We start from the raw sequence: 25,041 nt of genomic DNA, 5'->3' as shown, positions 1-25,041 counted from the left end.
CCTGTGTGCTTCCAAACTCTCTTCCATGATGATAATGAACTAAGCCTCAGAAACTGTAAACAAACCCCCAAGTAAATGCTTTCTTTTATAAGAGTTGCCTTGGTCACGGTATCTCTTCATAGCAATAGAACACTAAGACAACCTGGGTCCCAGCAATGTTGAAGCTTTATGGCTAAGGACCAGGGCAGTTAATCCAGAAGGAAGGGGCTGAGAAAGGTATGTTGCAGGGTGTAGAGAGGAGGGTATAGTGAGTTCTCAGAAGGCAAACACCTCAGTGTTTTTAGGGACCATTGACTGGGTCTCTCTGGCTCCATGAAAGGCGGGTCAGGATTGCTGAAGAAGCCAAGATGAGATAGAGAGGGACAGTAACCAAAAGCGTCCTCCCGTGCCATGTTCGTTCTTCAGGCTTTCTCCTACAAAGAAAGGCTCTGAACTACACGCAAGCAGGGCATCTAGTTAAAGTCCCAGGAGAGTGATGAAGGAGGTTTGAGGAAGGGGAGATGTGTTGATGCACGGTGTAAGTAGGAGCCACAGAGCAGGAGTTGAAAGGTCATTACTGTTAGGTCCAAAGTCCACCCCCTCCTTCTCCCCCCCAACAAACAGCAGCGCTGGTGGGTGACATTGTCCTAAACAAAAGGACTTTGGCTGGGTAAACAGCAGTTTCCCTTTACTAGAAATATTGTTCTTCAAAGGCAGGTTCCCCTTTCCCAGGAGCCCTCAAGAACCTCCATTAACCTTACCCTGAAGGTCAACCACTTCTGGCAAGGGCACCTGGTTTTGGGGTGGTAGAAAGCTTGTAGCAGCTCAGATCCCCACCCAGTTGACTGTCAGATAAAACAGGAGCGCTCTTCAGTCGTTTTTCTCTCCCCTCCAGGAGATGGCCTTGGTAGTTTGATCCCTAATAAATCTTTCTTCCTACCCAGGGAGTGATCTAGTTCAGCAGTTTCTCTGTGCCATCACTCAAAGAGGAACAAAAGCACCAAGAGTTTCCAATGGCATTGAGGTTATTTTGCCTGACCCACACTGTAGATTATGATGGCATGGAGTACACTTGGACATTTGTAAAATGTAAAATACCCTACAGAAATGTGTATGTCTTCAATGAGGTCGTGTCTCCAAGGCTTGAGCTAGAGATGCTTTAGTCACCAATCCTGGAGTTTTTCATTAACTGTATTTCATATTCCCAATCACGAAAACAAACAAACAGAACTTGTAAAAGCAGAGCTGGGGAGTGCTAATCCCACTGGAGGAGAATAAGACCACTACCACAATTTGGGGCCAAGTTTGAAGCAAGCTTTAAATAAATACTGGCCAGGATGACGGATTCTAGCCAGGTCCATTTTGGAATCCCTAGAAAATGGTGATGGATTATATTTTGCAGAGGCTTATAAGGCAAATCCATAAAGACTGCTTATTTTCCATCACGTCCAATTGGGGGCAGGCATATATCCAGATGTACTTCCTGCCTGCATACCTCCAGCCTATTTCCAATCAAAGGCAAGCATACATCCTGATGTTTTTGTACCCCCCTATCTACATGTGATCAAGCACATTCTCCCCTACCCATGCAGTTGGGTCAAACACACTTGTGTAGAGAAGTGAACCGCATGGTTTGTTATTTTACATAAATAGCCTCCAGCATTTCAGGAAGTATCTGTCCTGGGGCAAGGAGCTTACAGATTAGATGTATTTTTGTTTTATGGATTTCTTAGGCATAGTAATTAAAACTTAAAACATAACTTTGACTCTCGCAGGTGATGGCTCAACAGTTCAGAGTCCTTGCTGCTCATTCAGAGGACCTAAGATCAGTTCCCAGCTCTCTCACCGGGCAGTTTAATATCACCTATGACTCTTAGGGGCTGCAACCATCTCCTTTGGCCTCTGAGGGCATGAACACACGTGGCACTTCACAGAGACACACAAATACATGTAAATAAATATATGTCTTTAAAACCTATAAAAGTTATAGAAAACATTACATTGCCTTTCCCAGATAGCTCTAATAGAAATTCCCCAACTGGCTTGTCTTTGGTCAGACTCTGGCGAACAAGTATCTCTGGAAACAATAGACTCAGGTCAGAGGTATAAAAAAAAATGTATCCTTATTTTCACACACACAAAGCAGACTGTCACTCATAAACGTGCTTCACATTTATTAGGGATAATACAAAAGTCAAGGGCGAATAACACCCTGCCCGGGTTTCCATCCCTTTCTAGACCTGGCTACCAAGCCTGTCTTTGTGTTCCTCCATCTACCCAGGGGAAACTCCAGACTTTTGCACTGTCATTTTCTCTCCTAAAAGACTGACCTGCTCTACATCACACCTTATTACCTAACAGTTGGCTTCCTCTTGTTCTTTGAGCCTCTCTTTCTGATTATCGTTTAAACTTTGCTAGCCTCCATTTTTATCCCATCATCCTGCTATGATTTGAGTCTAGAGAATCCTCCAAAGGCCTAAGTGTTCAAATCTCGGTCTCCGGGTTGATACTGTTTGTTAGATGGGGCTGAATAGGAAGTTTTAGGTTGGGCCATTGAAGGCATGACCTTGAGAGGGATCGTGAATTCTAGGCTCTTTCTGCCTCTCTCTCTGCTTCCTGGATACTAGGAGGTGAGCAGTTTTGTTCTCTGCTCTCTACCAGGATGTGTTGACACAGGCCCAGGTGATGGGCCAATGAATGAGTCATGAGGTAGAATTTCCAAAACCTTTAGTCAAAGTTAACTTCTTTTTTTAATTAGAAATGGAATGCACACAGATTCTAGATAGTTTATAGTTTGTGATTATATTTAAGTCTCTTGTTTAATTCTTTTGTATCTGTTGCCCAAACAAGACTATGAAAATAGAAACCATGCTTTCGTTGTCTGCAGCGTAACATCACCAGTACCTAGACAGCATTCGGTATTCAGGGAATAAATATTGAATAGCAGTATAAGAAAAAAGTCAAGAGGGGGAGAGCCGTGGAGATGGCTCAGTCAGTAAAGTGTCTGCCAAGCAAGTCTGAAGACCTGAGTTTGAATTCTCAGAACTCATGAGAGTGGCTGAGCATGATGGTATGTGCCTGTAACCTCAGCCTTGAATGAGGGGTTGAAAGAGAAAGGGGATCCCTGAAGATCACTGGGCAGCTACCCCAGCTGAATGGAAGTGCTGCAGGTTTGGTGAGAGATCCTGTCTCAAAAAATAGAGGTGGAGAGCGGAAGACATCTGATGTTGACCCCTGACCACCACACGCTTGCACATGTTTGTGCATGCTCACAGGCATACCACCTGTACACACTGCACACACTCTCCCATACAACCCATAAACATACTAACTCTGTAAAGGGAAGACAATCAGGGCTTTTTACTTATCATGACCTGGGTCCTGTACCCGCACAGCTGCTCACAACTTTTTGTAACTCCAATCCCACAGAATCCAATGCTCTTTTCTGGCCTTTGCAGCCATCATGTACAAATGTGGTATACACATATGCATGCCAAAAAACCCACTCACCCATGTAAAAAATTTAAGAAATCAACAAAAAAGAAATGAGGTTTTTAAAAACAATTTGGTTACCTTATAAGTAATGGTGACCTTTCCCCTTAAATTTCGTTCCATGCGATTTGGGGGGCATAACTGTCAAAATTGCATTCTTGTATTGACCCAGATTAGTTAGTGTTGATGGGGGTAATACTGAACTTCCAAACCTTATTAGAAGATTTAAGGTTTTTTTTTTTAAAAAAAAAAAAAACAAGAAGGAGGAGGAGAAGGAGAAGAAGAAGATGATGATGATTTAAGGTTTTTTTTTTCTAATGTTATTGCCTTTTACACATGATTCTAGTTCCTTCCTTCATATATCTCCATCATATTTGCAGGATACCCCAGGGCCCTCCCCTGAATTCTTTCTATATATCCAAGCCAACAGGCTAAGAGACAAGGTTTGGGTTTTTAACATAAGAGACTTCAGAGATACATTGAAAGTAGTATTTATCATTTATGCCCATATTCCACTGGTCATAACAAGGCATGTACCCTCCATCTAACTTCACAACAGGTTGAGAAATGTAGTTTTCCTGTGTGCTCAAAAGAAGAAATTAGGTCTGCGAGCGACAAGTGAGCCTCAGCCACAACAGAGGATTTTGTTGACCCTTGTGAGGATTAGACTGTTAATTCATGCAAATTATTCAGAGTCATGCCCAGCACTCTCAGAGTCGTCCATGTTTCCAACCGGGTTACAGGAAGATATCCTCTGAGTCTGCTCTAAGTTCCATTGGCTGAACAAGGCTGCTGTCCCGAGGCTTCTGTCAAGCCCAACAGCAGGCTAGAGATGCAGCTAGCTCCCATTGTCCAAGAAGGCCAGCAAGGTACGCAGATGTTACCACCAATCCGAGTGGCACACCCTCCGCTTTGTTTACTATGGTTTCCTGGGTGGGACAGTTCTCTGCACTGGTGTTTTGGTTAATTAGGTGATTAATATTCTTCAGTCTGGTGCACCTTTTCCCCCGTGACAGGCCTTCCTTTGTTTAGATTTGAGATAAATCCTCATCCAGTCTCTAAGAGGTTTGGGGTGTCACTCATTTCTGCACAGCTCTCGGATCTACACGGTGGCCTTGAGGACCAAGAGTCTGACCTTACACCAGCTGGGTTGCTTCTTGATGCCCAACTTTAGGGAAATAGGATCAGTCTGTGGGAAAGACACTTTGGGGGATGTCTCTTGTTTCTTCTGGGGGATTTCGGTTTAAATCACCTCTCAAGTGCAGGGTCATGGTCTTTGCACAGAGCCTCCCATTACTAAGGTGAGGCAGCAAGGGCATAGTCAAAGACGCTTCAGAAAACAGAGCTCTTTTCCCATACCGACTTTCAAGTCAATAGAAAAGATGCCATACTCTCTTCTTTTCCATCTTCCCCAAATCCTTTTTTCTTATGCCCTCCACTACTCTATGCATGCAGCCTTACCTTTCTTCCTTCAATGTAGGGCCGTTCTCTATCTGTCCTTCAAAGCCAGACCATATGTTCTCAGTCCTTTCAATCCAGCTTGAAGTGGTTCCCTCTCAGAATGTGTGGAGCACTTATCTAAACGACACCCACATCGGCAACATTTATTATATCCCACTTTGTGTGTGTGTGTGTGTGTGTGTGTGTGTGTATCTTACTTTTTCCTTCTCAGCTGTAGTTTGGGCAGCTGGCTTGTGTCTTCTTGAAAAATCTGAGTTCTTAATAAATACTTGCTTCGTTGATGAATTCAAATGACTGCTACTCAGACTGGGCAAATGGGTAAATTAATTTTTTTGTTATATCACCTTAAACTATGCAGAAACAAGGCCACCAGCTCCTGCTTTTTCACATGTCCCCACTTTACAACCACAGGTTACTGGATTGTTCTCTCCAGTTCTAGTTGGAACAATCCTGAGCAAGGAATATGATTAGAACATGACAGTCTCCAAAATGAGGGAGGTAGATCGTATGAGAAGAAGAAAATTCCAAGTGATAGCCACACTATTGGGTGGAATGCTATCTGATACAGGTAAGCCTGGGTTTTTAATCAGTCCCCTTCTTTTCTTCTCTAGAAGAATTTTTTTTAAATCATATACTCATTCAACAAAAGTCTGTCTCGTCAGTGTAGATCCTGTCTTTGGATTGTGTTAATAAAGTAGCTATAAACCTTCAGTACTCTTTCTTTTTCTGGAGAGAAAAACATCTTTGATATAATAATAACAATATTTATAACATTCATGATGATGATGATGATGATGATGATGATGATGATGACGACAGTGTCCTTCCAGGTTCAACTGATAGAGCCTTTCCTTCAATTATATATATTCTATAAATGATCTAAAATCTATATACATGAATTATTCTCTCTTCTAGTAATATTTAACACGAACCAACATCTCAATACAAGTTTGGGGCTTTATCTTCTCCCCGAGTCCCTGTTCTCTGACTCCATAAAGATCTGTGGGTAGCTCTGTGAGGGACTGTCAGCTTCAGGGTCTCTCGTGGCAAATGGATAAATCAACATGAAGCAGCAGAAAATAGTCAGTTTAGAGACTGTAGGGAAGGAGGAAAGAGGAGGCAGGAATCAGCCACAGATGGGAAGCATTCGAAGCTTAGTAATGATAGCAAACCACTTCTAACGCCTACCTCCTATAGGAGATAGAAGATGAAACTGGTTACCAAGGAGACAGGTAGATGGAGGAGAGGGATGCTGGACGCAAGCTTCCCCCTTTAGTAGAAGACAGACAAGGCCAGATTCTAGCTCTTTTAGCAGAAGGCCTAAGCTCTCTCCTCCAGCTCTCTGAGCAAGCTCTGCATGTTGTCAGACCTGAGGAAGTGCAGGTGATAGATAGATCAGCTTCCTAGGAATATAACTACCTCTGACAGTGGGCAGAGGGTGGATCTGAGGAATCCACCAGACATCCCCGAACAGTTGATTGGCCACGCTGAAGAGAAGTCAATGTATCAGGAAAGAAGGAGAGGAGAATGGATATGTTCTGCAATGCAACCGAAAGAATGGAGCCCCACTTCCCCTCAAAGAAGTCATGTGGGTCACCTTAAGTAAACTTGTCACAGGATGCCAGATAAACTAGCTGATTGGGACAATTGTTGACATAACTGGTCATTTAGCAGCCATCAAAGGTTTGCTTAGACCTGTAGGCATTGAGCATTTAAAAGTGGATTCAGCATATCTCTCGGTATGCTTGGCATTTAAAAAAAAACAAGGTTGGAAGCAATGGATTAGGCAGGCTCACTGTCCTGAAGAATCTGTTAGTCCCAGCATGGCGGTGGTGGTTCATGCTTTTAATTCCAGCATTCGAGAGGTAGAGCCTGGTGGATCTCTGAGTTTGAGGCCCGCCTGGCCTACAAAGGGAGTTCCAGGACAGCAAGGGCTACACAGAGAAACCCTGTCTCAAAAAAAAAAAAAAAATAAAAAAAAAAAAAAAAAAAAAATCTAAAATCTAACAGTCTGGATCATCTAGGCTTTCTGAAGGGATTGATAGACAAGGTGAACCTGGGCCAGAGATAAAAGGCAGAGCAGAAAATGATGTCTTGGGGAACTACTGAGTGGGAATGACAGAGAGTGAGAAACAGAGAGAGAGAGACAGAGACAGAGAGACACACACACACACACACACACAGAGACAGAGAAAAGGAGGCAGATGAGCTGGAAGAGCAGATCCCAGTTTCCCAGCTCATAACTGCATCTTAGGAAGACTCTTGGATCTTCAGGACAAAATATGGATTCACAGAGCCAAAGCAATTAAGCAATAAAGTAATATTTGTGGGAGCCAAAGAGGCAACAGCCACACCTGAATCCAGGGTCCAGATTCCTGCAGGAGGACCAGAGAAGAGCAGGGGCCAGATGTGAGACTGGACAGGAGTGGCTGTGTGCTGTGGGACCGAGAAGGTGCTTCCCAGGAGAGCTGCCTTTCCACACCTCTGCCACCTTTGTAGCTAACAACCTCAACATGCCTGTTTTTCATTGACAAAGGAGCTCCTTACTCCCTGCCAGCCAACTGGACTTGACATGGAAGTGGTACCAGCTGCTTTTGTCTTTTCTAGTGAGAAGAGTGATCACATGACCCATCCAAACTAGTCCACACCTTGAATCGTACTAGGAATTTGGAAGTCTTATGACATTTCACTTTCGTTCTAGGCTTCTTTGAAGTCCTTTTCGGTTCTTTCCTTAAAAGTCTTTGTGCTACCAAGGCTTTCTTTATTCAAGCATAATGTCTTTTATGACCCTGATGTTCTACTGTTATTATATATACAGAACACCTCATCTGACTATGGTGGCCTGGTAGGGAAACAAAACAGGTGAGGGAGAGGCCTGAAATGAATTTTCTTGGGGGATGGGCGGGTGTCTGGAAAAGAAAGGGGAAATTAAAAAAAAAAAAGTTGGCTCAAAAGGCTTTTGTAGAACTCTGAAAATTATACCACAGAGTGAAAGTTATCTTTGGCATATATATGGGCATAGAAAGTTCTACCCAGCAGCCTGACCTCCTAATGATTTACCCAGACGTCTCCAACGGGGCTGGCTAATTCTTCCAGGAGGAGACTGACACATTGTGAAGATGCCCCAGAGTTCGGCAGAGGGGGGAACAGAGTCCTGGGTCCTGGTCCAAAGCCTCTCACTGATTAGCTGGGTGGCTTTGCACAGATGCCCACCTCTCTGAGATTCACTTTCTTTCCTAAAGACAAGGCCTGCATTACATTTGAGCTTCTGAGCTTATATTCCAAGAGAGTTTTGTGTTAACACCAAAAGAGGTTAACTGGGAAACTAGTCAGCAAACCTACAGAAAATCTCCAAGAAGGGAGCGATGCTTCTGTCTTTGCCATGGACATCTTTCCCTCTAAGAAGAAACATGCGGAGCAGCCATGGCCAGAAGATGGATAGGTGTAGAGCTGCACAATTAGGTGATTTCAGGTCTCTGCACACCGTGGGGTTCTGTTTACCTGTGTCTTTTCCACTTGTCCCTTCCTTAAGGACGACTGACTGACTTCTGAAGGACCCATGTGGTCTATTTTAAGGGGCTTCTCCCAGGAAGTAGCACATTTGAATGCCTATGAAGTCATTTAAAGATCTCGTAGGCTCTCAAACCCTCCAGCAGCTTAAAAAGAAACACACAAGCTTCCCACTGTGCCTAGAGAACCCACCCAGACCCAGCCTGTAGGGCTGCAAACCATGCTTTAGCACACACACATTTCAGAAAACAAAGACAACTCTCCCCTTAGCTGCTCCAGACAGTCTGAAATGCTTTTGTGCCCTTGGGTCCTTGCCTGGTCCTCTCATCTGCCACAGTCCTGGTACTAAATTGGTTCAAGGTTTGAAGGAAAGCTTCAGAGGAAGGAGGCAAAGGCATGTTTGGAGTTCTTAAATGCTGAAGTCACCCAGAGATGCAGAGTCTAGCTCGCTTCTGACCACCAGAGGGCGATGGCAACGGCATCTGGGCAGAGAATTATTCCCAAGAATTACAGCAAAAAACTGCACCTCCTGTTCTTATGAACGACGCTGGAGTTGGGGTATGAGTGTATGAGTGTGTGTGTGTGAGAGAGAGTGAGAAGTGGGGGTAGGTATGCAATTGGGTGCCTGGAGCAAAGACTCCAAAAATCTGCGAAGTATAATAAAATAAAATTTGCACCTCTGCTATATATTTATAGTATGTAGTCAAGCAGCTGAAAGTTTCCTTTAAGGAAAACGAAGGCATCAGAATCATGTTCATATGAAAGAAAAGAGAATTCCCAGAAACACAGTTGTTAGTAGGAAGTTAGAATTTTCATGTTCTCCTGTTTATATGACTGCACATTATGTGTGTGAAAGTGTATGTGACTGTGTATAGTTAAGAGTATAGGCTGTGTGCACGCACATGTGTGTGTGTTTGTGTGTGTGTTCATGTGTGTGAATGTAAGCAAGGCTCTTTCAGACCTTTCTAGTATGAGGGGACCTCAAAGAAGTCTGGGCAATACTTCCTCCTGTTCCTGCCCCTTCCCTTCAAACAAACAAACAAAATCATTCCTACAAGCATTTATGGAGCTTCTAACACAGTCCTTCCCCACCAGCATCTGGAAAAGCTCAGACCAGCCAATTTAGAGCAGGCACTGGCAGAACGAAGGCAAGGCTGGGGGGTTGGGGGTAGAAGGAATGATGGGTGCCTTGCAGGCTAAGGCAAAGATCACTTTCTCTTCTTTGATGCGCAGAGGAGGTCGGACAGGATGATGGTACCTTTATTTGAGGAGACAAAGGCTCACAGGTGACATCCAGAGTCATCCAAACAGGAAGTAGATGATCGAGACCCTGAAGTGTTGTTGTCAATACAGGGGTTCAAGTAAGTTCCTGACTTTACTACAATCGGCCACATTTAGCAGGCATTGTTTGGCAAAGCTGAACTGGATTTCTCCTGGTAGAATATGCCAACAGTGACCTTCCCCCTCCTCCCCCCCCCCCCCTCACACACACACACACAGAGAGAGAGAGAGAGAGAGAGAGAGAGAGAGAGAGCGAGAGAGAGAGAGAGCTGAGTGGCTGTGGAGTGTATTCCTACCCCTAAGCCCTATAGTAAGTACTTGTTGATCTTAGTGAATACTAGAGGGGGTAGGGACAAAGTTTCCATGGATAAATGTGCCAGGGCACAGCATACCTAGAAGCTGTGTGACTTTGGGTAAGTACTCCACACTTAGTCCAACCCTGTTTTTTTTTTTTTTTTAACCTAAAAAAAACCAGGCCTCTTTTCTGATGCTCCCATGTTGGGACTGAGAAGACAGCTCGGTGCCGGAAATTTAAAAAAAAAAAAAAAGCCACAAGCTTTATCCTTTACTCCCAAGAATGGGTGAATTTTCATGTTTCGTTCCTGGGGTCCGCCTGACCAAGTTCCTTTCCTTCCCAGTTGGGTCCCTCTACCTCCCCTGTCGCCTCCTCCCTCCAGGCTCTTGGTTGCTCCAGCAAAGTTCCCAACTTAGTCGACGTGACATGCAGCGCAGCCAATGGGAGGCGGAGCTGGTGTTTTGGGAGGGGGGCGGGAGGGCCGGGCCCCGCGTCTCCGGTGTCTGCTCTGCTCAGTGAATGGAGAGAGCCAGCGCCGGCCAGCTCTCCCGGCCACCCCGTGCCGTGGTCGCCTCCGTGCTCCGGAGCCCAGCCTTGAGCCGGACTTCCCGGGGCGCCGTGTTCCTCGGCGCTCAGCCTAGGACCCAGACTGAGCTCGCACCTCTGCCGGCGACCCAGAGGGACCCGGGGGCGCTCGGTACCTGGGCGCCCTGAGTGATGCGCAGCGGGGCAGCGCCAGCCCCACGGATGGAGCTGCTGCCGCCGCCGCCCGGCGCGCCCCGCTCCGCCCGCGCCCCGTGCGCCTGAACGCCGCGCCCGCCCCTCCTCCGCGCCAACTCCGCCGCCCGCCCCCCAGGCCGCCCGCGCGTCTCCTCGGGCTCTTCGTGTCCCGCCGCGCCAGGCAGCCTCCTCTGGGCGCGGGCGCTTGCACACTATGGCCCCGGGGCGGACCTGGGCTGGCGCCGCCGTGCGCGCCCGCCTGGCGCTGGCCTTGGCACTGGTGAGCGTCCTGAGCGGACCCCCCGCTGCCGCCTGCCCCACCAAGTGTACCTGCTCCGCCGCTAGCGTGGACTGCCACGGGCTGGGCCTGCGAGCCGTTCCCCGGGGTATCCCCCGCAACGCAGAGCGCCTGTGAGTACCCACCCCGCCCGCGCAGGCCACCCACCCCGCTCCTACGGAGTCGCCCTCGGGGCGCCAGGTCCTTCCCTTCTCTCCCGCGCGCTGGGGACGACCTCAGTTTTCCCTTCCGCCATCAGACACTCTCGCTAAGTTGGGGGTGGCGTGGCTTTGGGCAGGTGTGGAGAGAAGAGTCCGAGTTCCCCAGTGTTGGGGACTGGGGAATGCCTCTCTGGGTGAGGGCTCTGGGAGCTCACCTACTGACAGCTCCGGAGAAGAAAGCTGATATAGAAGGCAAGGGGTGGGGAAGCGTGGTGGTCTCAAGATTTGAGGTTGTGTGCAAGGGGTCCAAGCTTCTTGCTTCTTAAAGAGAGGGCGAGGGAGCAAGCTAGACGACGATGAGGAGTCGCGATTGCAGAGATCCAGGAGAACTACCCCCCCCCCCCAAAAAAAAAAGCCGTGACCCGCTTGGAGATCATAATGAGCCAGCTGCGGTGTGGCTGTCCTTGCAAGGAAAGTTGAGAGTGTACGTGAAGGTCTTAACTTCTGAAGAACCGGACGAATTCTGAGTGGGTGCTCTCAACACCCTCCCTGCCTGGAGCGCAGCTTTGGAGATGCCAAGTTGCAGCCCGGGTGAATTTTTTATGGCTGGGTTATAAATGCCTCCCCAAACGGGCCGGAGAATGGAAATGCTGACAGCCCTTTAAATGAGACCTAGCGCTATAATCTTACAAACCGCACTCAGCCTCGGATCCTGGGGTTGGCAGCTAGTGGAGAGGCTCTTGGAGAGTGGGGTGGATTGACCCTCGTTTTAACCCCAATTGTGCAACCAAATATTTACTTTTCTTATGTCAGCGTTTTGGGGAGATTTATCATTTTGATCCTCAAGACCAAATTCAAAGTTTGGACTTCAGGGGTGGGCTCCGTTTAGTCCACAGTTGGGGGCGGGGTGAGGGAGCAGGGAGCCCTGGTTGAAGGGAGCTGGAGCTTAGGAGTGGGTGCGTTAGTCAGAATTCCAGCCAGTGCACTGTCCAGTTGCTGTCTTCCCAACCTGTTTTGGGGATAGGCACACCGGTCTCCCTCAGTCCTTCCTTCTTCAGGTCAAGAGAAGTGCGGAAGGAGCCGAATTCCCTGGCCACCCACACCTTCTCACCTCACCTCCTGTCTTCCCTTTCCTCTTCCTAGCTGTCTAGGCTGAGACTTCTTAGAAACGCCTTCCTTTGTTTTCTTTTGTTTGTTGTTTTCAAAGTGCGGTGATTGTTCTGTTGCTCGAACACTGTAGAATCCTGGAGGGCTGGGCCTGCTTCTTCATTAACATCAGGAAATTAGGATCAGAAGTGCAAACTAACCTGCCCTAGAAAACTGCAAATAAGTGAGAGGAAAAGGGGCCGGAATCCAGGTTTCGCACCTTTATTCAGGTTTTGGATTAGACGGTAGTAGTGAAAATCTCATTTCAGTGGTATTTTTAGGTATGTATTAACTAAGGTTCCCCTCCTCGTGTGAGTGGTACTGAAGAGTTAGTGAGACGGAAGCTGTGCAAATGTTTCGTGGGTGCTTCCCCTGTGGCATTTTGTGGTACCGCTTTGAAGCTCCCCAGCAGTCCAATTCCCTACATAGGCAAAGCTCCTTACTCTGCCTTGTTCCATCTTGTCATGTATTCTCGGTCACGTAAGCAGTTAAATGTTTGAATCGCTGCCTGCCAGGCTTATAAGCCCAGGTCTTTCACTACTGGGCAGACTCTTTTGAACCAGTCAGTTTGGGCCAGATCTCTAGACAGACAGTGCTGGGAGGGGAGGGTCTATCTGGGCTGCGTCTCAGGGCCGGACCCAGTTGCCTCTGCTTTTGGTATAGACTGCCACCATTTATTTTTTTCTCTAGCATCAGCTCTCTTTCTTGGGGTCATGAAACTATTTCCCATAGTCAGGATCATGTTGTCGGTTTGGGAAGATCAGGGCAGTGGGCCTCTCTCTCTTCCTGCTAGTCAGAAGTTTTCAAAAAACTAGTCCGTGTGCCACCAGTCACTTCCCCCAGAGACCCTGGTGACTTAGAACATCTCATGTGCCCTACAGCTGGAGGCAATCGATAAAGACCTCGATGAAGGGCATTCCCACGGGTGTCCTGACTGTAGTCATGGTCACCACCAGACATGGGCAGAGGAGGTGCCACTCTGACGTGTCTGTGGTTATCTGGCGCAGCTTTGGTCACTGGTAAGGTTTTGGCTTTAAGTGCATGGATATGACAGAGCTGCTTCTGGTGACCTCACATCTCCTCTCTAAGACGGGAGGTGGCCTTTTAGAGTAAGCAGGGCTGGGCCACTTCAGGTTCAAGGGCAGCTCACCAGCAACCCTTCACACCCATCCTGGCTCTCAGGGACTCGGATGCAGCCATACCGTGCTAAGGATTTCAAATTTGTCACACACACACACATTTTCTCTTTCTCTCTCTCTCTCTCTCTCTCTCTCTCTCTCTCTCTCTCTCTCTCTCTCTCTCTCTCTCTCTCAATAAACATTGCTTGAAGCTTCTATAGCATTCCTGTCCCTGTCCATAAAGTCATTGGATACAGAGAAGAAACCCAAAACTTCAGCTTAAAGGATGTGGGCAAGAGTCGGAAGTGGGAACCTTTCTTGAAGACCCCTTTAAGTCCCCTGGGGGTCCTTCTGTCATGGGACACTGATTTTTATCAGCAGAGCCATTCTCCCAAATGGTAAAATTGTGTTTTAAAACAAAGAAGCAGTACTTTCCTCCAGAAAGCCTTTTGTGAAGGAGAGAGAAAGAGAGAGGGAGAGTGAGTTTCACCTAGTCATATGACATTAAGGGTAGTCCAAGTGAGAAGGATGTAGTAGTCCCCATTTGGACTTGACTTCAGGCTAGGAATGGGGTCTGAATTGTTCATCATTAAGTTGCTATCAGAGTTGGGGGGTTGTCTGTGTTCCAAGTTCTCCCTCATAATGTCAACGCATCACACAGAAAAGGAAACCCTCTGTCTTTTATAAACTACTGACAGTTTTCCCCCTCCTAGAGGAGGAGGTAACACCCACAAGTAAGCTAAATAAACGGAGGGGAGAATTCGGTGTCATTTATTATCCAAGCAGCAAAGACAGAGGCCCTGGGAGGAGAGGAAGTCAATGGCGGTGCTTGAGACAAAACATTTACCAGGGAGTGCAGGGTAAACAGATGTTGCGTTTGCCCTTCTGAGTACAAAAGGAACCCACAGATGTAATTCTTCTCCAACCACAGCCTCAGCCTGCATGAAAATGAACCCTCATGTGGGGCCCCTTCTCCCGGTCCTGCCCTGAGGCAGGCCTAGGCCCACCTCTCACCCACAGCTAGGTGGTGGCAGTGGGAGCAAGAGTGGACATCTTTGCTTTTTCTACTCGGCTCCAGAACATGCTGGAAACTGCTGTATTTAAATAAACATTTCCTGTTTGCGAAGGAGAGCGGGCGAGAGTCTGAAACGTGAGAATGTGGTAACTTAATTTTCTCCATCACTCCAGATGACAGCAAGCTTTGCCGGTGGTTGGGTCCAATAAAAACCGACACCGTGTCGTAGGCTTTCCCCCACTTGACCACAGAGGTCCAGAGGTCAAGTGGGAGACTTTCCAAGATGCTCAACAGCCAAACCCTGCATTCTGGTACTCCCAGCCCTCAGGGCCAGCTCAGAGGACCAGGGACAGTCTGTCAAGTAATGTGGCCTCTTTGGACCAACCATGGTGATGTGGGCTTTCAGAGAGGCACAGGGCTCTCCTGGATAGCCTATAGATCAGGGAGGGCACCTTCCTCCAGGGTTCCGTACAACTTTGTGGATTGCTGTATCTCTTAACAGTAAGATTCTGGTGTAGTCTTTGTGGTTCCCTTATGTAATACACAGTTCACCTGTGAGCTGCCACAATCCTCCTCTGTACCTAGGCTGGTGCCCGGCACTTAAGAAGTTTCTAACAACTATATGTTGAACTCATATAACTCATGAACTCAAAAACACAAGGGCAAGATGAGCTATTACAGATTTGCATTTTGATGGGAGCCCAAGGGCTACCTCCTAGTAATCTATTACATGAGATACTGCTATCTAAAATTTGAATTTCATGAACTAGAATTACTGCCTTGTAGAGTTGTGTCCCCCCCCCCCCCCCAAACGCAAAACTCTTACTGCATGATCCACTCTGAAGTCTGGTTGCCAGGCGTTGCTTAGCAACATCGCAACACTCCTACTGTGCACATGCCAGTGGAATGAGCCAGGGATCCTGACTACTTCTGCCACAGGACTTTCTAATCAGGAACTCATCAGTGGCATCCTGAGCTCTCTGTGGTTTTTGATTGCTGCTCTTCTGGCATTAATTGATGTGTATTTGTAGGGTCATTATTAAGTTTTGTTTCTGCCAGTCGTCTGGGTTTTTTATTCTGACCCCCATTTCCACTGTTATTTTGTTTCTCTGTTGTTCTGTCTATTGTCTGAGTTCACACCCTCCGTCCCCACCACACCCAGGAAAGTGAAAAGGGTGGGTGGGGACAGTGGAATCTTTGGCCTAAATCGGTGGCCAGGAAGGCAAGGATTTAGACCCCCCACTCAGCGTTTTGGGCATGGGCTCTGACAGCTTTGGACTGGAAGCTTAGGTTTGGAGTTCTGTTCTGTGGCATGCATGCTTGCCGTTGCACCTCTGCTGCTGCCGTGCTGCTCTGGACTGCAGTCTCTTTAATCCCTTTTGTACCTCATTCCCACACCTGCAACACAGGGATTATAGTCACAGTCACGTGGGGATGTGAACACAGCCCGAGGCAATCCGCACGCTGCGCTCTGCATGGTGCCTTCCATGTTGTTCACTCATCGTTGTGGCTGTGATTATTTACCCAACTGCAATTTATCCGGCTGTAAAGTATGCATAATACCCATTCCCTTTCGGAAGGATTAAGATGATTGTGTCTAGGAAGTGCTATGCAGTACCTGGCACATAGGAGGCCTCCACAGTCTTGTAACAGTCAGGCTATGGCTGTGTCTCCCTTTGCTCATCTCAGTCTCTGTCCAGCTGGATGGCTTAAGATGCTCGCTCTAAATTTTGTTCCAACACTAAGCCCTGTGGAGGCAGGCTCAGTACCTGCACATGGGCTGTGGGCTATGCCTAATACACTCTTGCTTGGTCGCCTCTCTACGTCTGTCTTTCCGCCCTTCCCCAGCAGCTGAACCCAGGTTGGCCTTTGTTCCATGCAGAAGGGATTACGGTTGAAACAGTTTTTTTTTTTTTTATCTTTTTCATTGATAAAACTGCTTTGTGTTCTCTTTAAATAGAGAATGTATTTTATTTCTTTATTTAGAGGAGGGGTAGGCTAGAGTCTCATGAGGAATTCGTGGTCCAGACTTTGGGTGTTCAGTGTCCGTCTGTCTTTCTCTAAACACCCTTTTACCGGTTCCTGGTGTCTGCCTCCCATACTGCTTTTACATGAAACAGCTGTATTTACTAGCACGTGGTACTCTCACGCTGTAAGATGGTTTTAACTGTGCTTTTTTTTCCCCTAAAGAAATGCTGAGAAAAAGAAAAACTAGGAATCTCACATCGATGATGCAAGAGAAGGGTGCATCGGTGCCCTGTGGGTGCCCTGAGCCCATTTCTAAGGCTTTCTCCTCGATCCACTGTGGAATTCAGCCTTGCTCAGGGAGAGAGGCTCGTGTCAGGATGCTTCTGCTCGGTGTCCTACAGACCAGGACTGTTTTGTAACTGTTGCTGCTGGCTGCCAGGCCTCCAGCAGGCTGTAAGTCTCCCCCATCGTGTGGCACTTCCTGTGTTTGATACGGTGGTCCCCAGGAGGAAATTGGTCAAGGGGTGTGATTGAGAAGCCTCAATAGTGAGCAGATAGGAGATGGGAAAATCTTATAGGTAAAGATGTGAACTCCAGAGCCAGGCAAAACTAGGTCCTGGCTTTCCCACTGATGATACCCATCTTCTGGGTTGTAATGGGATTGTTATTCCTTTTTGTGTAGCTCTGGCTGGAATGGAGCTCATTATGTAGAGCAGACTGGCCTCCAGCTCACAGAGATCCTCCTGCCTCTGCCTCCTGCATGCTGGGATTCAGTAGCTAGACCACCAGGCCCTGCTTTAGAACCCCCTTTCTTTATAAGGCGCTGGGAGTATTGGGTTAACTCACACACACATCCTGGAGTAGGGCACTCACAGACACATCCTGGGACATGGACCACCCATCATGACATTCCTGACATTATTTCTGTAATTCCTGTGGACTCTACTCCTTCCTGAGGATGCTCGCTAGACGCCTGCTCTGGGAAAGTCATGATTGGCAGGGTTGCCAGGGGTTCCCTCTCCAAGTTCCCACCATGTCCTCCACCAGCATTGCACAGGGGAAAACCAACCCACGTCCCCGGGTCTCTACATCCTGTGATGAAGAACTCAGTTTTCCCTGAACTAGTCCCAGCAGGACCTTTCTCTTCACATGGGGTCGATGGGGTCGAGCGAAGCCCGCACAGACTGTCAGGCTGTCCTTACACAGAGGCAGGGGGCATCCTTTGTCTGAACGACAGGTCTTCACACTTGGAATTGCTGTTGTGTCTCTCCCCAGTTGCTTGGGCTTCTGTTTCTTTCCATAAACCTTTGAATGTGTTGCGGCTTTGGCATAGGCCCTGCTCCCACTCCCAGCTCTCGACCTCTGGGGATTTTCTTTGACTGTATAGGTTGAGCCACCCTCTTTCAAAATGCTTGGGATCAGAAGTGGTTCTGATTTTTGAAGTTTTTCAGGTTTTAGGGTATTTGCATATATATTGAGAGAGGAGAGAGAGGGAGAGACAGAGATGGGGAGGGAGGGAGAGAGGGAGAGAGAGAAGACTGTCTTAGAGATGGGACTCGGATAAAACCACAAAGTACATTTGTGTCTTTTGTACGCATTGTACATGGACCTCGAAGGCCGCTTGAAACAGTATGTTGGCTCATAAAGTCTATGGTTGGAATTTTTTAGTAATGGGATTGGATCATGCCTGTACTTAGAAAAGTTTTGGATTATGAAGCATTCTGTATTTTGGATTTTCAGTTTTGGGAAGACTTTTGGCATTCCGATTATTATCTGAATTGACTTCCATCGGTGGTTCTTTTGTTTGCTTTTGACAGTGTTCCTAGCTGGCCTTGAACTCACAATCCTTCTGCCACCATCGTCAGAATTGTGGGATTCCAAGCTGGAGCCACCAGGCCCCGTTCTGCCAATGCATTTGAGTTTGTGGGAGTGTATGTGTATGTATACATGCCCATAGGTGCCTGTGGAGGCCAGGGGTGGATAGCAGTTCCTTCCAGTGGGTGCTTTTCTTTCTTTGGTGAAGCAGGATCTCTTACTGAACCTGTAGCTCACTTACAGGGCTGTATTGGCTGGTCACCAAGCCCCACGGTTTCTCATGTGTCCTCCTTTCCCTTCAGGCTGGGGTCACAGGCACTCACTGCCACAATGGACTTTTTATGTGAGTGCTGGGGACCTGAACTCAGATCCTCATATTTGCAGAGAGCCCAACAGTCCCCCAGTTTTTAGTGCAGTTAAGCCCTGGATGGCTTATTCTGATTGGACTTATTGCTGCCTCCTTCATAGCTCCCCAGCCTTCCCTGATGCTTTCTTACTATTAGCTGTCTAGATTTGAGTAGTCAACCCCCAACCCTTGCTTTTCACCACGTAGCTCAAGGTAAACTCAAACTCAAAATCTTCCTGCCTCCGCTTCCCGAGTGCTGGGACCATAGGCAGGCACTTTCGTGTTCAGCCTTTCAGTTAGTTTTTAGATATCTAAGAGCAACACTGTGCATTATCCTAATTAAATTCTGGCAAATGATTTCATTTCATTAGGTTTTTCAGGAACATTTTCTATTTTGAGCTACTCCTTTGCAGATCAGCAGCTTGGGTTACCCTCTCCTCGCCTACTCTTTTCGGAAATTTCAGTGAGCATGCCCATGGGTCTGACTTGTCTTTAGAGTCAGCGGACGCATTAGTTTCTGCAAGCCTCTTACCGGATTTATTCTATGTGCTTGTAAGTTCAGGTGCCCTTGGAGTCCAGAAGAGGGCACCTGATTCTCTGGAGCTAGATTTGGGAGTGATTAGGAGCCACTTTATGTGGATGTTGGGAATCAAACCCAAGTCCTCTCTACAAGAGCAGTGTGTGTGCTCTTAACCTCCGAGCCTACTCTCCGGCCCTTTGGAAAGTGTCTAGGTTGTAGGATCACATACATGGCCTGTTCTTTCTGTCTAAGGTGGATAAAAGCACTAAGGTCTGCATGGTGTGGTAGCCTACACTTTTAATTCCAGCACTTGGGAGTTAGAGGCAGGAGAATTGTGAGTTCAAGGCCAGCCTCAGAAATCTAGCAAGTTCAAAACCAGTCTTTCTTACAAAGTAAGTTCCAGACCAGTTTGGCCTTCACAAGACCCTGCCTTAAAACAAAAGCAAAAACCAACCAAACAAAAACACAACAACAACAAAAACCCCACCCCCATTAAAATTGAGGTTTTATTACCCTAAAATAATTTCTAACTAATGCTTTATTGATTTTCTGAATTTTCTCTAAATTTGTGAAGTAGACTTATTGTCACTGTGACTCAGTACCTGAGGAGTTTGTCTTTAGGAAGTAAGATTAACTTGGCTCCTGGTCTCAGAGGACTCAGGACTTCATGCAGGGAAGGTATGGTGGAGCCTCTCATGTCATGGTGGACAGCAAGCAGAGAGAGGTGATACAGGAAGGGCCAGAGCAAGATACAGCTCCAGTGATTTTCTTTCAGCTGGGTACCACCTATTAAAGCTTCTAGAATCTGTCAAAATAGTGCTACATACCAACTAGGAACCAGCTTTCCAGTAGGTATTACTTTTAGCAAAGTCATATATAAGAGCCGTAGCTCTCTGGTTTCTCATGGGACTGTCTGCCATGACTTTATCCTTATCCTCCTTTTTTTAGACTGGTACCAGAACCCCTACAAGCATGGGACGTGAGAGGTGTATGCGTGTACGCACTTACACGTGCATGCCCACATCTTTGCTGGCTTCTCCTGGTAAATATGTTGGCCTGAGGACTCAATCCCTTTTACCAATAGCAAAGCTTAGATTGCTTCAGCTTTTTAAACACAGCGATTTCACTGTTCAGTCTTGCCTGCCCTTTGACATGGGCGCGTTCACCTGTGTAGTTCTTGGGATAGATAGGATGGAGGAGAGATCAAGGAGAACTCGGTAAGTAACAATAAATACCCTCAGAACAAGAGTTGCCATTGAGCCCTGGCCTCACACTTGACTTGCATGAACTAACTTACCATTCTAATAATTACCCCAAGGATGAATAGGTACTCCCCCACTTCACAGATGAGAATATGTTTGGAAGCAATATTCCCAGTTACGATCAAGAGAGGTGTGCTGGTCAGGGACTGCAGGGTAACCAGTGGCCATGCTGTTTCTTCCCCAACCCTGAAAATTCCCTGCATTTCTTTACTTGCTTTTGAAAAAAATAACTCAGAGGAAGGCAATGAGGAGGTAGCAGAGGAGGAGGAGGGAGAAGGGAGGAGGTGGCAGTGGTGGCAGCAACAGTATCAGACTTGACTCACTGAACACGTTTTGATGCATGATATGTATGACTTGGAAGTCTTGTGGGAAAGAGCCATCATGTGTAGTTTCGGGAAGAATGCGACATTTGAATCACAGCTTGAAAGATAAATAGGGTTTCCTTGCGTAGAAAGGGAGAGTGGTACAGAGTCACAGAGGTTCCCAGTTGATGGCCTGAGCCCACTTTAGAATGTGTGGGTTCTTCCTAGGTTTTTTTTCTATGTATCGGGGATCTTAGCCTAGAAGCTATCAATCAAATCTTAGGAAGGATATCAATATAGTATTTGTCAATACAACTATAAAATCCCCATAGAGTGAGGAAGACAGTTTAAGACTATAAAAAAAAAAGTTTGGATTCCATTTTTCCGTCGCTGTAGCATAGAGATGAGGCCAGTGATACATAGAGAAAAGACATGAATTTAGCTCATGACTCTAGAAACTCAAAGTTAAAACAGCATACTTCTGGCTACCGTGAGAGCCCAGTAGGCTGGGTCACACCGTGGTGAGTGACAGTATGATTAGGGATGTGTGTAAAAGGGAGTGACCACATGGCAAAGCCAGAAAGCAAACCACGGAGTGATCATGATTGCTTTCTTATGAAAGTTCATTTTCATGGGAACTAACAAGATCCCATGAGAGCTACATTAATCTCCTTCAAAGACAGTACCCTGAGACCTAACTGACACGTACTGTGACCCACCACCTTAAAGTCCATCCCATCCCATCCTAGTATTGCCATGCTCTGAAATGAACTTCTGACCCAGGAACCTTTGGAGAATGCACTCAAACCTATCTGCATGATAGCAGGGACATAAAACTCCAAGAAGAGTCTGAAGAACCTTGTTGACTTTTGTTTTCAAGCTCAATTATGTATTCAGATTTTAGCAGAGTTTGTGTTTCTTCCTGATTACATTTGCCACTTCCTTTTTAAAAAAAATTGCATTTATTTATTTTAGTGTGTGTGTGTGTGTGTGTGTGTGTGTGTGTGTGTGTGTGTGTGTGAAGAAACTTGGGGGAAACAGTTCTCTCCTTACAGTGTGTGGATTCCGAGAATTGAACTTGGGTTTCAGGACCAGGCAGCCAGGGTCTTTACCCACTGATCTGTCTCGCTAGCCTGCTACTTACCTTCTTCTGGCTGTGTTCCCTGGGCTGCCTGTTGATAGCAGATCTCGCCAGAACAGCATGGACATGAGGCACCTCCTGGCTGGAGTAGAAAGTGATTTCGTCTGTGTAAGCCTCGTCCCTGTTTATGCAGGCTCAGGCTCCTCGTCTCTCATCTGAAACATCATCCCGGGTTACTGACTCTTGGTTCATCCCACACTTTGGCAGCAGTGTGTCTTATGGGTCCTGAAAGTCTGCCAACATGTTTAACCACCTACCTTGTCTCCCATTAAAACTTTTCAGCCGCTGAGCTCCCGTCTGCTACCAGATGTATCTACTCCATGCTCCCCTGACCTCTAGAATGAGTGTATGCCTTTACTGTGTCTATAGGGCATGGAGGTCAGGCCAGATGAGCATGGCATGGTCTATGTCTTGACCATGAAGGCTTCCCTGACCCACTCCTGGTCCTGCCTTAACCTTGGCTTAAGCTTGGCTTCCTGCCTTTCATCGCCCTCCACATTGCTCCCTACTTGTGGTAGCTTTTGGACTACTGCCTCTGTAGATCCAGGTCCTGAGAGTAGGTTTCGGGAGCATCTTTGTGATTTTAGCCTTCGCTAGAGTCTGAAGGTTTGCAGTGAACTCATGGCTTTGTTCTGGAAAGAACCTCACACTTCATCTTCCTGGCCATCTGCAGTCCTTGATCATGCCACAGTCGTGGGTAAGGGGGCCGCAGAGCTGAGCTCTGTAAGTGATGCATTATTAGGATATTTTCCTGAGCCCCCTCGCTCTAAGCAGGGAATGGAGCAGAATAATCTGTCATTGAGAATCATGTCAATGATGGTTTCTGTGGAGAGCTGTCCTCGGAAGATTTATTGGAAAAGTTTCTAGACTATCTAATACTCTGATTACGTGTGTGTGTGTGTGTGTGTGTGTGTGTGTGTGTGTGTGTGTGTGTTCGTTCCTCTTCTGCCCACTTCTGCGATATGGGTAGAAACATTCCACATAGAGGTTTTTCTGAGCGGTGCTAATGAAAAACTAGCAGGGAGTACTGTTTAGATGTAACACTAAGTCAGTAGAAAGATCTACATTGGATTGCAGTTTGCTTCCATATCTATCTGCAGGTGCACCTTTCTGCACCTCTGTCACCTCATCTGTCACTTGAGGAATGGTAGAGAGAGGGCTTATCTGATGGAGCCAACATAAAGTCTGAATGAGACCAGATTGCTGCAGAAGTCACTTCCATTCAGTCCTGTGCTTTGAACCCTGTATCTGGAGGGTGATGGGGGTCTACTTTAGAATCTTTGCTTATTAGGTGAGGAAACTCAGAAAACTTAAATACCTTCCTTGGAGTCCCCAGTGTCTTCCAACTCAGTTCCAGATTTTTTTCCACTTAACCAAAGACATATTACAAATGCAAATAGTCTCTCTCCCACAGCAACTCCCCTGCGTGAGTGTGGAGAACTCTCAGCCTTTACCTGTGATATCTAAGTGGCAGTGTTCAAGATGATGGGATCAGACAAGGATGCATCAGACAGGTTCTTCTCACCCCCATTAGCAGATGCCTGACATTGGTGCATAGTTCCAGAGAGTTCAGTTTATCTTGGTATTTCTGATCTTGTGCTGAGGAAGAACATGGTAGTAAGAACATGTCGGGGAGGAGGCTGTTCATCTGATGATGGACAGGAAGAGAGGAAGGCACCAGGGATGATATTCCCTGTGCGGACTGGACCTTAGTGACCTACTTCCTTCATCCCAGCTGAGGCTCACCTCCTGAAGTTTCCAGACCCTACCAGAATAGCAATGCTAGCTGCAGCCAAAGCGCTAAACTACAAACCTTTTGTTGGACACTTCATACTGAAACAGTGATGAACACGAAGGGTAAAGCCAGGTGAAGGGTGATCTATATGGCTCCTATCAAAATGCCTAGGGTAACTGAACCATTCTCTCAGGGCACTTTAAAATAGTAGGAAAATAAGGCTCCATGCTAGTTCAGGTGGGTGAACCGGCATGGGAGAGGTACAGGATCCTTGAAGGATGTTGCAGTAAGTCTTCCAGAATCACTGGTGAACACAGCAAGTCCCACTCGTCTCTGTTAGTATATATGAGATGTAGAAAACCCCACGCATTATTTAAAAAAAAAAAAGTACGAGTGGAATTAAAATAGGGTTATGGGGAAAATATTAAATCTGAGGACAATCCTACCCAGTAAAGTACTGAAGATCGTCTCTTTGGTTAGCTGGCAAACAGTGCAGATGTTGTAATTTAAAAAACACAGCGAAGAGAAGTCACGCCCTGCAACGAGGCCCACATAGGAGGTTATTGGAAAAGGAGAGAAAAGGGGCAGAGAAGGGGGCAGAGCTGGGCCCTTGGGACAGGAGTGGCTGAAGAGAAAGAGATGGGGAGGGAAGGGGTGGAAGAGATGGGAGGTGGGCAACGCCCACCTTTAAAAAGGGAACATACCAAGTGTGCACGGGGGTGCTCTTAGTGGCTGCAGCTGAGGACAGATCCTGTCAGGACCCCAAGGGCAGGCCAGTACTGATGCCTGAATACTAACGGCAGGTTGTGCATTTTATTAGCACGAACTGCATAGAACGCTGACCTTATTTGAGAGGTATTTCCATAAACACTGACACACAGTGTAATCCCATTTGAGGCTATGAGCAGATACAGCCATCTTCCCCACATGGCGCTAAACCACTGGACACTGTTTCAAGGAGACAGCCCCCCCCCCCCTTACGTGATTTCTCCTAAGCAATGGGACATTTTCCTGGGGAGGGCAGGAGAGTGGGCTTTGGACTGGAATGGGTTCTTTGGACAGGTTGGTTAGGAGCTAGATAGACTACGGGAAAAGCAGGGCGTAAGGGGAACAGGAGCTGAGAACCTGCACGAAGACAGTTTCTCTATGGAGTCCCTCCTTGTGCACTAGGCTTGTGTCTCATGAGTGCTTACCAGTCGATTGACCAGGTGTGGCTGCACAGGCCTGAGTCCCAGCACTTGGGAGACTGGGGCAGGGCAACCTTGAGTTCCAGGCTAGTCTGGGCCACATCGTGAGGCCCTGCCTCTAAATAAGTCAATAAATCCCAGTTTTTGTTTTCACAAAGCGGGATGGATGAATCCTGGTTTGCAGTAACTGTGAGCAATGTCCACTCCTTTCCTCCTGCTTGAAGCTGGCACTTTTCCCCATCTGATACCAGCTTATGAGCTCTGAATTTCTGACAGAGAACTGGGTTCTATTCCTCCAGTACCTCTTTCC

The 25,041-nt window shown here is 47.0% G+C and overlaps 1 protein-coding gene across 1 annotated transcript in view; it reads left to right on the top strand.

Annotated features, from left to right (window-relative positions):
- The first annotated feature begins 10,526 nt into the window (after nt 1-10,526).
- Nucleotides 10,527-25,041, top strand: part of Slit3 (slit guidance ligand 3) — a 589,149-nt gene continuing 574,634 nt past the window's right edge. Inside the window, exon 1 of the mRNA XM_050138600.1 lies at nt 10,527-11,149. Within this exon, the coding sequence (XP_049994557.1) occupies nt 10,953-11,149 (197 nt within the window). The 5' untranslated portion in view covers nt 10,527-10,952. The remainder of the gene's footprint in view (nt 11,150-25,041) is intronic.

Source organism: Alexandromys fortis, unplaced genomic scaffold (assembly GCF_014885135.2).
Source record: "Alexandromys fortis isolate MF-2015 unplaced genomic scaffold, M_Fortis_MF-2015_v1.1 scaffold_11, whole genome shotgun sequence".
NCBI lineage: Eukaryota > Metazoa > Chordata > Mammalia > Rodentia > Cricetidae > Alexandromys > Alexandromys fortis.
This window is presented reverse-complemented; position numbering and strand designations above follow the sequence as displayed.